Raw genomic sequence first — 15,914 nt, 5'->3', positions numbered from 1 at the left:
AGTTTGTCCACTAGTCTAGACCTTTTGTTATATTTGTGGTTATATATTTTCTGTGGAAAAAATTCAGAGAGCTATTTTTTCGAACTTTTATTCAACTTTATAAAAGATGTTTCTGAGTCTAGGAAATTCAGGCACTTCTGGAGCTATTATTTTCAATGAAGTTCAGTGTTTGCATTATTCACTTTTTTTACGCTAATTTTTACATCAATATGTGTTCAAAAAATCGGTTATCAGCCGCTATAACTACTAATAATCAGTACCGGTCCTGAAAATCCCATATTGGTCAATTTCTAGTCGTAACATGTTAAATACTGTAGAATGTAACGTAATCTAGATTTTATTCATCATGAGGTAGGATTAGGGTTGATGGCCAATGTTATTCAAATCTAAAACTCCCACTGTGGATGCTAACTGTTAGCATAACTTAACAGTAATTTGAATGGCTCTTTAGCTCTAAGCTAAGTCGACATTCCCAAAGCAAAAAGCTATGATTTGTTTTATGTTTAGTTTGACAATATACTTCCACTGAGAGTGGTTATAATAATGGAAATTATGTCCACTTTCTGAACAAAGTTCAATTAACTGGGACCATACAATATTTTTTTTTCAAAGCAAAAAAAACGGCTCGTAGCTCAACAAACTGCAAACTGAGCATTAGTGCGTTCCCAGGAAGACAGTTAAACATAAAAGGAGCTATTGTCTGCCATTCTGTCAATCATTACGAGCACCTCTGTTGAAGAAAAAGCACAAGCATGGTCGGACGGAGAAGTATTAGCCTCAGGGTGGGTAATTTGATGCCACGCGGCTGGGACCCTGAGGTCAAAGATTGTGTAGGGTGAAAAGGCAAAAGAGCTCAACTCAGTCCCTCACGTCACCTTTAATCTTCACGCCGTCTCGCTTCTATTCTTTCATTAGGTTTTTTTTTCCCCTTTTGACAAAACATCCCTTTTTTTGTATTTAGGTGTTTATCCTGGCCATGATGACAGTGGAGCTGTTCGGCATTATGGGATTGATCGGCATCAAGCTGAGCGCCATCCCCGTCGTCATCCTCATCGCTTCGGTGGGCATCGGAGTGGAGTTCACTGTACATATTGCGCTGGTGAGTCCACATGGCGAACAAGCCGTCAGACTGTGCTCACACATAGTTCAGTACATCAGACCAAAGTAAAAACAAACAAAAAATACAGACAGATTGTTAATTTCCTCCATAATCAATTAAGGAAATGCCATTGAATTCAAATCCCGAATCAAAACCTCCGTGCTTAACTTACAGCACCCCATCCTGTAGCTATATACGCAACCACCCCTAACTAAAACAAATCCAGGAATTCCAAATGGTGCCAAGCCTTGCCACCACAAGCGCAAGTTTTGTGCGATCGGCAAGATTTCCAACTCATTTCTCCTTCCCACCTTCGCCCCCTTCCCCCTTTTCTGCGGCAGGGCTTCCTGACAGCCATTGGCAGCAGAAACAAGCGCTCGGCCGTGGCTCTAGAGCACATGTTTGCCCCGGTGGTCGACGGCGCCATTTCCACGCTGCTGGGCGTTCTCATGTTGGCGGGCTCAGAGTTTGACTTCATCATGAGGTGAGAAGCTTATGTGTTTGGATGGGAGATGGCAAACGTACTCACATTATAGAGGAGAAAACCATAACAGATTTTGTTTAATTTTATTTTTTTAATTATGTGAAAGTTGTGACCCTCGTGAGGAAAAGCGGCATGGAAAATGAATGAATGAATGAATGAATGTGATTTACTGCAGTGCTTATTTAACACTAATATGTTTTAAAGCTTGTGTGTCAAACTCATTTTGGTTCGCGGGCAACAATATGGCAATCATCTGGGACGAACCGGTTTATTTTTCGCCTAAATAACTGGCTGTCTTTCATGGCGCTAGATGTCCAATCCGTTTGGACTAAGAGGGGCTAATGAACATTCCTTAATTTGAGACTCCCAGTCCAAATGGATTGGACATCCAGTGCAGTCAATAGCACTGAAATGTGAGTATTCACAGTAGTGCTGCAATGATTAATGTGGGGTGGCGTGGCTCAGTGGTAGAGTAATTGTCCCCCAACCCGGAGGTTGTGGGTTCGATTCTTCACCCTGATGAACTCGTCTAAGTGTCGTTGAGCAAGACACTGAACCCCACGTTGCTCCTGGTGCTGCGTCACCAGTAGGTGAATGGTGAGATAGTGTAAAGCGCTTTGAGCGCCTTGAAAGGTGGAAAAGCGCTATATAAGTGTAACACCATTAATCGATTGACTCAAGTAATTTGTTTAGAAAAAAGCTTCAAATTAAATTTTGCTGCTTCGAGAATTTGTTTAATTAAAGTAGTGTTGTAATGGTTTGTTTTGATAGTTTTTGCATTTAGTTTTATTGATTTGGGTGGATACAATCCCCTCTAGTGGTAACAGTGAATATGTCATAACTCATTTAACATGGCTGAATCCAGTTGCTCCCTGTTAAGACCAACATATGTTAAGTTTTTGTTTGAGTTAATGTTTTTTTATGCATGAATTTAGTTTATTGGTATATTTATCAGTTTTTTGTGGGAATATGTGTTTCAACAATTTGTTAAGAGCATTGTTAAAAAAAAAAGTTAGCATTTGTAGCACTTAAGCTAGCGGACTTTTGCTCTGCAAGTTAGCCAATTGTTCTTTTGTTGAAATTAGATCCTTGTTTATTTTTTAATATATACTAGTATACCGTCTGAGGCTAAGCTCGATTGGTTGCTGTGTTGACCGTGCAAGAGATCCAATCCATTTTGACTGGGAACTCTGGTTTTACTGCGCCAATGTCAAGCAGAACAGCTCAGCGGGCCGAATTGGCCCCCTGCCAGGGGCTGTATGTTTGACACCCCTGCTTATAAGGATATGGCTAGTTTTGTGCATGTGGTAACAACATGCCCGAAACTCAACATTCTAAGTCAACTGGATTTTTGTTTGAGTAAATATCTTATGTAAATATCTTCGGAAGTTAAGGGGGTAAAGGCTAAGTACACAAAAATTATCATTTCAAATTCGGTTTACTCAGAAATACATTTATGGCCCACAATATTAACTTGATAAAATGAGTTAATTTAATTTGATTTGAAATTAGTTAACTGAGAATAAATAGAAGTCTAGTTCAGTGGAGGCAAAGAAGGTAAAGAAACACAGAGCCATATTTTCGTACGCTGATTAAATCTAGGCAAAGTGGCTTTTTAGACCAGGTTTTGGACTGGATTGCTCCCAATTTACAGGCTTAATTCATTTCTTTTAACTGCTACTCGATCTGATGGGAGGTGGAACTGGTTTGCTTAGTGGAAGGTTGACTCTCACTTGGTATGAGGGAATACAACAGACCAATGGGCAGCATGGTCTCAAATTTTCACCTGTTTATAAAACATACTGTCCAAATGAGAAGAATTCTGAACGGGGATTTGCGAAATTATTAGCTAGCTAGCTTAGATATATCGGTTTTGAATTTGAAAAAAAATGCTTTTTTATCTAATTCTGAAGGTTTTGGTAAATCCAGATGTTAAACTTGTAAGGTTTGGTACCTTTAGCGTGCTTAAGAACCACTGCTCTAGTGAAAATATTAACAAAATCATGATGAATTGGAGGCCAGTTAATTTTTCCCAGCGTAGTAAGTAGGTAAGCTCTGGAGAAAAAAATGATGTGACGGAGAAAAACTGAGATCACTTTTGGATTCTGCGTCCAATAATTAGTTAAAAACAGCTGTCAGACAAAATAATCTGTTTTTCAAACTGTTGCCCAGTGTGATTCTAAAGTAACAGTACTCTGATTGAATTACAGTTTGTGGCTACATATACTGTGTAGGTACTTTGTTACTTCCTACTACTAGTGGGGGTCGACCTCTGTTTGCTAGGCAGTAGGCACCATCCGTACTGTATGTTACCCTCAGAGAATGTTTTGGTTTGACATTGGTGTGGCGTGGAGCCAGTTGTCTTCACCCTGGGAAAGCCTTGTGGGGGGTCAGAGTCGCATGCAGGTGGAAACGTTACAGCCCTATTTATCACAAGCACTCAAGCTCGTGCGGCAACAAACACACACCTGGTTCCGTCACTCCGGACACACACGCGCATCCGCCTATCCGACCACAGAACACACAACAAATGGGGAAAACATCAAGGGTGTGTAGCAGCTGCTCGTAAACATGGAAGTGTTCTACTACCCACTGGGTTGTGTCTCTCCTCTCCGCTCTCTCTCACATACGCGGGAATCTGTAAAAATTCCGATCATTTTGCTAAGCGCTCTCCTTTGCCTCTGTATTGGGTGCCGTAGTGGGCTATATTTGAACTGGTCAGGCTGTTAGATTGCGCGTGGGCCACCAACAGACATGGATGTCCTTTGCTTGTGTGCGTGCGCCTGTTTTCTACCAGTGTTTCATGGTCAGAGTGGAAAAAAAAGAAGGCAAATAGCTCAATGTTTTTCAGCTGAATGCGGTCTCGGGCCCAGAACCCAAAACCACAACCTTGAGCTCACAGACTGCTAGCGGGGCCTCCGTGACATAAAAAGCACAGTTTGTCTGCAGAAGCGAACGCAAGCGAGGAGAGAGAAAGGAAAGGAGATGTGCTCGGAGGGGGGCTTCCTGGCATCCAGATGGAGGAGGAAAAGGTGGAAACATGGACAGTGAAGCCTCATATATCATAAGATCTTACTTTCCAGACCCACCTGCAATAAGTAAAATTCACCTAAGCAGTATGGAGACCTTATAAGAAAAACATTTACCCCTCCCGCAATCTTTAAATATTTTTACTTCAATTAATAATCGACTCGATACAATTAACCCTATATGATCCAAGTGACTATTAAAAAATTACTTAACCCCAAAAAGACCTAACGTCCACATATGTGGGTCATCTAGGGCAATTTTTTTAATAACTTTATTTGGTGTACAAGTGTGGCTTGTACAAAGGTTTGGTTTCAACATTGGTAGGGACGATTTAACAGCATAACCTGCATGTACACTTTTTGCTGGGGATGGGACACTAATAAGACCAAACAGATTATTGAACCTGGTCAAGGCTACATTTCTCACGAACATTAACCTAATTAATTGATAGGCTAAATGATCAAAGCAAAATATATCTGTATTGACTTATACTAACTTTTATGTGTATTGGTTTAGGTGATAGAACGTTTGATTCAGACCTATGTTTTCACAAACTACTAAAGAAACATTTTAAAGTGTCCCTTTATGAAAAAAACGAGGAGCTATCCAAGAATAGATCCACTTCTGGGGGACACTAGCGCACCCCTAGACTCAAATTTAACTATTGTAAAATTAAAGTGATTTGGGTTAGAAAAAAATTAATGAAAAAAAAATCTGAGATATCCAAGGACAGATCTACATCTGTGGCATACTAGACTACCCCAAGACTTAAGATTTTATTGTTTTTTTATGTCAGTTCATGTTCATGTCAGTGTCCCCCTAAAGTGGAGCCATTCTTAGATAGCCCCACATTTTATTTTATTTTGTTTAAATAAATGTTCGTGCACTCTGAAGCCACCACATTGCCTTATTGTAATGCACATAATGCAAACAATAATCTAAATGAGGGACGACTAAATGACTTTGTTGTTCCTTGTGGAGGCTGGCCTGACCGCAGTAGTTTTTCAGGTTAGCAAGTTCACATAATTTAATGTTATGCTAACTCTTCAGTAGCACAATTAGTGGTTATTCCCCCACCTTCACAACATTGACGTCTTTTTACATTACTTAAAGCTGAGTTATGCTTCTGCAGCAGACCTACGCCGTCAAGGCAGACCCGATTTACGACCTCAGCTGTAGCCTGATGTGCAGCTCCACAAAATTCAGACTACGTGTCGACTCAACATTTGTATGATCAACATTTGTTGTTCAATGTTGATGAGCTGAAGATCCACAATTAAGCTTTCCATCTCCGTTGGCATTATTGTATAACCGGAAGAAAACTAGAGGAAGTCGACAAGAGTTTCCAAAAACCGCACACAACGCCACGCCCCTCCAGTGGCTTGGCGGTGAATTACAAAGCAACACCGCGGAACTATCGAGTGCTCATTGACGCCATAGTCGCTACGCCGTCACAGCAACGTAGAAGCATAACTCAGGCTTTACAGTGGCTGCTGCTGGCCGAAAAAAAACTTTAAATATCCCTCCTCTTCGAAGGGGGTGGAGGAGGCGGCATGTTGTCGACATGAATCTCTCGGGGCTGTGCGTGTGTGGCGGGAGAGATGTGTGTGGGGGGGGGGGGGGGGTCAAGTCATCAGCCAATCAAAAGTGTGTTTGACGGGGAAAAAAATGGACCGGCACTTTAAGCTAGTAGAAAGGGATAAATATAATTCTGAACATAATGAATATAATTCACTAAATAATGGTAGGGTCTATTCCATCCTTACAACATTATATAACTGAACTCATTATATAATGCAAATAAGGTTGCTGAAAAGTTGGTGGTGTTACATTCCTACTGTCCCTATGCAAACCTACGCCCTTGTGTCAAACTTATTTAAAGTATGAGGACTGCCTGTGAATGCTCATATTTCAGTGCCATTGACAGTGCTAGATGTCAATGGCAGCCCGTAACTCAATGAGTGCCCGATAAAGTAGTAGTAGTAATGTACATATGCACGAATCCCCTTACCCTGATGGCGGATGGAAAAGATTAAACGTTCATATAAACAAGAGAATTCCGAAAAGACCGACGCCGTTGGAGGTCCCCGCTCACATTTTTAGGGGCTCAGTTGGTGATTTCTACACCACTTTTAGTCAATCTGGAAATGGGTTCATGGCGACAATGTTTGGTTCGGTCGCCATTATCCCTTTGTCTTCTCTTTCTTCATTCCAACAATATTGTCCCTCCTTCATCTCTCTGCTTTCTGTTAGTGTTTAAGTGGACTCCTCTCTAATTTTCTTATGTGCTCTTTCTTGTGGCGCGCCTTACCCCAATTCCAAAACCCCCCCGCCCTCCCTATAGCTCGGCTGAGATGCACGCAACACAAAAAACGCACAAGAGAGCGCAGAGGGAAGCGTTCTTGTAGCAAGAGCCAAGCAGGCATCAAAGGATGTTTTAGTTGGAGCAAGAGGGAATCAAATTTGCCCACTGCTCATCCTCAGCTTTTAAAACACAAATTTGTCTTTGACTTCTTCTCCCTCAGCGACTTGTGTGATATAGTGCTTGTGTTGTTGCGATTTTTAAAGTGTGAATTTGTCATAATCGAAACAAGGTAAACATAAATTGATAAAGTTCCTCCTCTTATATCAACAGATATTTCTTCGCCGTGTTGGCCATCCTCACCCTTCTGGGAATGCTAAACGGCTTGGTCCTCCTGCCAGTCCTCCTCTCCATGCTGGGCCCTCCGGCCGAACCGGCCACATGCGAAGACGGCGGCTGCCCGCCGGCACCTTCCCCAGAGCTGCCTCTACCCCCGCCCATGGCTCACCACGGCTACATGGCAGACCGCCGCGACCCCCACCGAGCATTCTCCGAGACGTCCGACTCGGAATATTACTCGGAAGTGACGAGCACGTCGGGAATCGGAGAGGAGGAGTACAAGTACTGCGACCGCAGCGCTTACAGCTTGCCACCTGCCTCCTCGCACATTCTGCTGGAAGCAAGCAAGAATCCCAGCTTCCCTAAACTTAAGGTACATATAGTACACACACATATCATTTCTGGTTTTGGTTCTTCTTAGACAGGCATAGCTAGTGACGATACATTTACTTAAGTAACTTTTTGAGAAAAGTATACTTCTAAGAGTACTTCTACTACGCCATACTTTTTACTTTTACTCGATTAGATTTGTGAGAGAACAAACGCTAACTTTACATTATTGCTTTTTGTTCTACATGTTAAGATTTGACATTTTTTTTGCCGTAGATGCCCATAGTGGCTCTACCAATTTCACCAATGACACAGTGCAACAATAATCACACGACTCCTTTATTCCAATTAGACTGAACAATACAGTCACATGACCACACACAAACTCGTAGTCGGAGGTCCTATGATCACACCGGTGTTCTGATGAATGGGCATCCCGGTCGAATTGATATCCAAATCGCTACTGAGCATGGGCACGACAACCACGCCCCTCCAGGGGTGATCACATGTCAAATGTTCTTCGAGTTCATCTAACATTTTGACTACAACGTCGTTGCTGTAGTTGTTGCTGCGAGTAATATATTTTTTAAAATAATATCCATTTTACAGTGCCACTAAACTCTGTAAGCAATTACTGTACGTGTATGCACGAAAGACTGCAATACAATATTGATGACATTGCGAGATAATAGCGTTAGGATATTGACGTCGTCTGATAAGCAGTAAACATGTGGATCGCCTGGGTTTTGATAGTGTTTATTGCTCTAATGTATCTAAATATTAAATTTATTAATATATCTATAACATATCTACAGTAATTTTCGGACTATGAACCGCTACTTTTTTCACTCATTTTGAATCCTTATAATCTATATAAGGCTTATAGTCCTGTGCGGCTTATTTGTTGATTTATTTGGGTTAGTAGATAACACTTTGACAGCTGTGTTGTAAGACTGTCATAAGACCGTCATAATTATAACATGACACTATCATACTATCATTACTGAATGCTTAAGTCATTAAGTCAATTCTGTCAAATTATGTCACTAACTCCATTTATGTCCAGCTTGGATCTTTTACATCTATTCAAAAGTGAGATAATTAGCTGGATAACACTAAAAGACATCTGTTATAAGCATTCATTAATGCTCATGACAATGTCATGTCATAGTTATGGTTGTCTAATGACAGTCTTATGAGGCCACTGTCAAATAAAGTGCTATCAAATACCATAACTTGTAATTAATGAAACAACTTGAACTGTAACTGAAGAAATAATTAGCACAGAATATGAATTTTGATTGTTATTTACATCTGTAGTGCCGCCATGCATGCTAGGAGGCATGTAGGATGACAACAGTGTTGACAGCAGGTGGCAGCAGAGGTTGACCAATGATGGCCAAATATAGCTTCATGCTTCTTGAAGCAATGAAGCTTTGCAGTCAATAGATTCAAAGCTTCATGGTGGTTCATTTGGTCTTATGACAGTCATATGATGCCGCTGTAAAATGAAGTGTTACCGGTTAATATCTTTTGATGTAAATATCCCATAATACAGTGGGGACAGCAGCGACTTATAGTTCTGTGTGGTTTATCTATGAGCAAATGCCGTTTTAGTGCCAAATTTGGTGGGTGGCAGCCTTATAGTACGAATATTACGGTAAATAGACGTGTCAAAACGTAAAGGAAATTTGTTCAACATTAAGCTGCTATCAACAACAGGGAGATTACGAAGTAGGGCTAATTGACAGAACACCGGACTGTTCAGTCACGTGGCGTCTGTAAAGCACTATAACAAATAAACTATTTTTACATACCATCAACATTACTCGGTCATCGGCCCAACTTATCGGCTGGCCGATATACCGGTTGACATTTCGAAAATATGTTTTCTTCACTAGATGCTCCGCTCATAGTCTTTGGATGGGTGATGTTTCATTTCTGTAGATTTTTCTAGGCGGAATTTGATGATTTTTGCATATTTGTTTGGTCTAACATGATCGAACATGATAGGTGATAGTAGAGTATAATACAGGGTTCATGCGGGTCATTAAAAAGCTTTAAAAGTCATTAAATGGATTTTGCCAAAATTCAGGCCTTAAAAAGCATTAAACTAAATGTTTGAGGCATTAAAAATTATGTAAACTTGATGGTTAATAAAACTTTCTTTTTTACATAATTTATTAGTGTTGTCTGACATTATCGAATAGTCACTAATATCGGCCGACAAAAGCATTTTAAAATGATATCGGATGATATCGACATCGGTTTTAGACCAATATGCATGTTGCCTTCAAAGTGAATCTAGAAGCCTTCTGCCTTTGTACAAGGGCTGGTCACAGCTTACCGCAGCAGTTATGCTTATTGACCAGTAGCTGTCACCAAACGAAGATGCTTCGGTTTTGTTATGTGAGCAGACCATTTGCATTCATGGTGCAAAAATTAAATGAACAATACATGATTAAAAAATAATGAATTATAAACTAATTACATACCTCATTCTCTGTACTGAAGCTGTGTACCTTTGTTAATATTTTGTGCCAGGAGAAATGTGTGAGTGATATGGCAGTGCCTTATTGGCACTTTGCACTTGCACTTGATCCCAAAAAACGGATGTTTGCATTATTTTGACTTCATTTGATTTCAAGAACATTATTATTATTATTATTATTATTATTATTATTATGGACATCTTGGGAACTTACCACAAAATGAATTCATTTTGACAAGACGTTTTCCAGATAAAGAGATATTATAAGGACAGTGTATAAATTGTCCTTCTTTCTTAACTCATTCATAGCCATTGACAGTGATAAACATCCAGTCCATTGCCATTTGGACCAAACAGATTAGCCTCCTATCATCGTCAATAACAGCCTATGAGTTGATGGTGGAAAAACCTTCCCTTCATCTGATAATACGACAAAACACAAGCATGTCCGTGAGCGCTATAAAATACCTCACTGATTCTGTCTTCCTCCCTACCAAATGAGCTGGAACTCAGTGAGGTTATTTGCCTAGCTGCACAGTCATGCTAATCTATAATCGTCATACAATGAATTGTTGATGTGTTGACCTTGTTTCAGTGGCGTAAGTGATAACATGCCAAAGTTAGTGTGTGGTCAATATGAAAAGCAGCTCATTTGTAAAGCAACTCTTGTCCGTCTAACATCATCATTTGCAGCCAATGAGTTAACCGAGTCAAATTATTCCAACTTCAAAGTATTATTCGACTCATATTTCCCAAATTCATTCATTTCTACTAAAAAGTTCTCAAATGAAGAACAGTGATGATTTATTAAAACTATTTTTGGCATATATTGATTTAAAAAAATAAATAAATAAAAACATGAAAAAGAGTAAGCATAACAATAACCAAGTCGTCTTTGTGACATCTTTCACAATGCTAATTTTATTTTTTTAGTTACATAAATATTCTTTCCATCCTAGGTGGTGAAGCCACTGAGGGACACAGGAGGACGAATGGAACCATCCATCGACTCTACACATCATGCTCAGTTGCCTTTGAGCTCTCAGTTGACGTGCTGGGATGGTACCAAGCGAGACCACCAGCAGCAGCAGGCAGGACAAAAAAACTTATCCGGGGACGGAGCTCACCAGCCTGGGCGGACTTATCAGAGCGGCCCCAGGCTACAGGGCGGCAGAGGCCCTCAGCCGAACAGGACTAAAGGGCCCTCCAACTACGCGGTGGCCGGGGGGCCAGTCACCATGGTGACGGCCACGGCCTCCGTGACAGTGGCCGTGCATCCTACGCTGCCGGGGGCGGCGTATCAAGGTTACATGCACGAAGGCTTCGACACAGACACTGAGTCGGACTGCTTCGAGGCCACTAAGAGGACTAAATTTTCTTCGTATAAAAGAGACTCGTTAGAGCTTCAGGATGTAGAATGCCCACAGGATCACAAGACGCAACACAACAGGCAAGGTGAGATATGGCAACAAACAACATTTCCACCTCTGTGAAATTGGTCTCCCATTAGATGCAAATTTATAGAAAAATGATGTCTTTCGTCTGTGCTAGGTTTGTGCTGAAAAAATTTTTGTTCTGCTATCGTTTTTGAGATACAGTGATCCCTCGCTACTTTGCACTTCAAACTTAGCGCCCTCATTCCATTGTGGAATTTTTTTCAATTAAAAAAAATAAATCAATAAATACGGAGAAGCCGTCCCGAGCCGATCACGTAGTCTCACTCTCCCTCCTGCTGCCTTTGTTGGTCAGGCAGTGCACTGGAGTTGCTTATTAAAGTTAACGATGATTGATGGATGTTTAATGTTTGCCGAAGCTTCAAAGCGCCGCATGCGTCAATCATCGTTAAAGATGTTAAACAGTCAGTGTGGCAACTCATTGTGTGTAAGTGAACTGATTTGAGTAGACTCACTCAATGAAGCATTTAATAAAGACAAGCATTTTTCTACTTTATTCTCTAAAAATATTTCGGTGGGACAATAACATGTTTAAAACGTAATAATTAATTTAAAAAAAAAAAAAATTATTTAAATATATATACTGTAATTTGCGGACTATAAGGCGCACCTGCAAAATTTGATATAGATAAATTGTACTGGACTATAACCTGCAGCTGTCCTCATAGTGTTTTGGGAAATTTACAGCAAAAGATATTAACAGATAAAACTTTGACAGTCGCATCATAAGACTGTCTAAGACCAAATGAACCACCATGAAGCTTTGAACCAAATGGCTGCAAAGCTTCATTGCTTCAAGAAGCTTAATTTGGCCATCACTGCTTCCTTGGGGGCGACAGTCAACCTCTGCTGCCACCTGCTGTCAACACTGTTGTCATCCAATATGCCTCCTAGCATGCATTGCAGCGCTACAGATGTAAATAACAATCTTATTTCATGTTCTATTCTAATTGTTTCTTCAGTTACTGTTGCAGTTGTTTCATTAATTGCCAACTATGGTATTTGGTAACACTTTATTTGACAGTGGTGCCATAAAACTGTCATAAGACCATCATAATTATGACATGACACTGCCATGAACATTTAATGAATGTTTATGACAGGTGTCATTTTGTGTCATTCAGCAAATTATCTCACTTTTGAATGGATGTAAAAAAAAAAAAAAAAAAAAATGTGAGCTGGACATAAATGGTGTTAGTGACATCATTTGCCAGATGATACTTAATGACATCTGTCATAAGCATTAATTAATGTCCATGATAGTGTCATGTCATAATTATGACAGTCTTATGGCAGTCTTAGGACGCCGCTGTCAAATAAAATGTTACCTATTAACCCAAATATATCAACAAATAAGTCGCAATGGACTTGAAGCCACGGGATTCAATATGAGGGAAAAAAGTAGCGGCTTATAGTCCGAAAATTACAGTATAAAAAGTTTTTTTTGTCAATTATACTGTACATGTCTTATATGCATTTCTTGCCAATGCTAAATCTGAAAAAAATACATTGAACACACAAAATTGTTTGTTTTTTTGGGGTGGGGGGCTACTTCGCCGTTTTTCACTTATTGCGATTGGTTTTGGTTCCCATTAACTGTGAAAAATGAGGGATCACTGTATTAACAGTTCTTTTATAGGTCAATCTGAGGTCAACCAGCCCCCCATTTTTATTAAAAATGGCTTAAAATGGTGTGAATCATTTGCGCTATTTAAAAAAAAAAATTTTTTTAATCAGTTTGGGCTGCTATCATTTTATAGCTATTGAGTTATTAATTTCAAGTAATGACGTGACTCTCAGCCCCCCATTTACTGCAAAATGGACCTGAAGGCATGCCATTCATTTGTGCTACGTTTGCGCTAGTTGTTGGGACAGCCCTCTGTTATTGAGAGAGTTGGTACGCTTCAGCCGCGATGGAGGTGCTGCAATTGACTTCATCAGTCGACATTAATATCTTAAAAGCTATAAAACAATAGCAGCACACACGAAAATGTTTACAGCACAAACGTAGCATAAACGAATGGCACCATTTCGGGTCCATTTTGCAATAAGTTGGGGGCTGGTGACATCGACACTTGAAATTAATATCTCAAAAAACGATAGCAACACAAACGAAAATTTTACAGCACAATTGATTAACACCATTTTTCATTGAAATGAGGGGCTGGTTGAACTCAGATTGACCTAGAAAAGAATCATTAAACTTTTTTTTTTTTTTTCTCAACACAAACCTAGCACAAACGAATGACATAATTTTTTGATAAATTTGTATCTAATGGGATTACAACTTCATACTTCTTGTTAGATTATTTTCTGCCTTACGTTTCCAAAAATCTAATTTTCATCTTTTCTCATGTTTTTCAGGTGGGTCGAGGGTCCAGACGGCCAAAGGGTGCTAGAATCCTCAGCACGCTCGTCCTCTGGAAGCTGTGTATAGACACCACATAGGATTTATTTGAAGGACATTATGTAAATCTATGAGTATATATTTTAATACTAAAAAAGAGGGAAGCTATTTAAAGAGTACTGTATAACTTTGGGTATACTCGCGTAAAGTTTCTTTTTTTTTTGCAGGGGGTAATTTTGTTTTGTTTTCTTGCCTCCTTGCATAGTGTATAGAATAAAAATAATGTGCTATATGTAAAAAGTGTCCACACAGAGTGAGATCCTATTAAGATATTAGGCTATTGAACATACATGGTCAGTGTTTTATTTCTATTTGTATTATTTTGTTGATTTTTTTTTTGCTGCTACACAAAGTCATTTTAAGTGATTTGCCTTAAAAAAATGCAGTAGCCCCTCTTCCTCCCCCAAAAGCCACACACGCACACACATGGAATATGATATTATACTGTGAAATCTAACAGATTTCTTAACAGCGTGCCTTCATCACTATTGTCAATGCAGCATCCAGAGCTCAGTATTAAGTCCTTTGCAGTTTGATCTACTTGAAGGTTATGTTATTTGTGGCAGCACCCACATTTAACACAATGGGAACTATAAGGGAGTCTTTTAAATTTGTTGTAACCCCAATGGAGTTACTAATAAGCTATTTTTTTTTACATTCAACAGCAGCTCTATTTTTTTTCTCTGCAGTTCTTACATGACAGAAATGGTCTTATCACTGCCAGTGTCGTTTGCAGGGAAGCTCTTTTCTGTAGTTTTTAAGTGGCAGCTTTTTTTTTTTCTTATATAAGAAAGAAGATGTTGAGTAGCTACTGTGCAGTTATGGAAAAAAAATCACCCTACCTAACCGCCGTTGGCTGGCCTTGAGGAGTTTATAGGGAGGAGGTCGAGGGGAAGCTTGTGCATTATTTGTAGTTAAAAAATGTTAATGTCATGCCATATAAATTATTTATATTAAAATTTTATTTTTGTAGTTTGTACAGTTGTTAGTATTTAGACTGAAGTTCTATTTTTAAAGAGTAAATATATATTATATATAAATATATCTATTTGTTGCTGAGTTTGATTTTCTATTTGTTTGCTTTTAGGATGTTTGGGGAGGGAGGTCATTATTATGTTGCATTGGAGGTGTCAACTTTACGCCTTGTTTTTTTTTTTCCTTCCCGTCAAGGCCCTCCTCCCCTCTATTGTCATTGCCCATGTCTAAAACACTGTGACTTCTGAAAACTATGCTCAAAAAAACCCTTGTGTGACCGCTATGTTCTCTCACCTGCTATAGAAAATTAACTAACAAAAATAAATTCAATGAAAAAAAAAAGCTTGTGTCTGCTAAAGCTTCATTTGCATTGTTCATTTGTACAGGGATTGGACAAAATAATGGAAACACCTTTAAAAAATCAATTAAAACTCATTTAAAATGGCGTAGGTTCGCCTTTTGCAGCAATTGCAGCCTCAATTCTCCAAGGTATTGATTCATACGACTTGTGAATTGTTTTCAAAGCCATTCTTCAGTTAGAATACCCTCTAACTATTTTAGAGGCAATCGGCGTCTTAATTGAATCTCTAAAACTGACCATGAATGCTGAATAATGTTGAGGTCTGGAGATTGTGCTGGGCGCACAAGATGCTCAACTTCATTAAAATGTCCCTCATGTCATTCTTTGACAATTGTGTTTAATTATTATGATGTCAAAATGTGAGGTGTTTCATTTTATTTCGTCCTGCCCCTGTAGTTATTCGGGTATCAACTTGTGTTCAAATAAAACACAAGTGTAGGTTTTATCAGTGGGTAGGGTGACCACCTGTCCGGTTTTAGGACGGACACTCAGCCTTTTCAGTGATGTGTCCGGCGTCCGGCACAACCCATTTTTTTAAAAATGGGCCACGATTTAGTTTATGTGACGCAACTCAGCCCCACGGTTGTCACAACTGATCTCTGATTGGCCAAAAGTGGTTTCAGTTGTAAACGTCCCATATCA

The 15,914-nt window shown here is 39.5% G+C and overlaps 1 protein-coding gene across 1 annotated transcript in view; it reads left to right on the top strand.

The window, feature by feature from the left end:
- ptch2 (patched 2) overlaps positions 1-15,218 on the top strand; it is a 58,329-nt gene extending 43,111 nt beyond the window's left edge. The window contains exons 19-23 of the mRNA XM_057858395.1: positions 962-1,099; positions 1,441-1,583; positions 7,249-7,627; positions 11,035-11,530; positions 13,894-15,218. Coding sequence (XP_057714378.1) covers positions 962-1,099; positions 1,441-1,583; positions 7,249-7,627; positions 11,035-11,530; positions 13,894-13,928 — 1,191 coding nt within the window. The 3' untranslated portion in view covers positions 13,929-15,218. The remainder of the gene's footprint in view (positions 1-961; positions 1,100-1,440; positions 1,584-7,248; positions 7,628-11,034; positions 11,531-13,893) is intronic.
- The last annotated feature ends 696 nt before the right edge of the window (positions 15,219-15,914 follow it).

This window comes from Corythoichthys intestinalis, chromosome 14, assembly GCF_030265065.1.
Source record: "Corythoichthys intestinalis isolate RoL2023-P3 chromosome 14, ASM3026506v1, whole genome shotgun sequence".
NCBI lineage: Eukaryota > Metazoa > Chordata > Actinopteri > Syngnathiformes > Syngnathidae > Corythoichthys > Corythoichthys intestinalis.
This window is presented reverse-complemented; position numbering and strand designations above follow the sequence as displayed.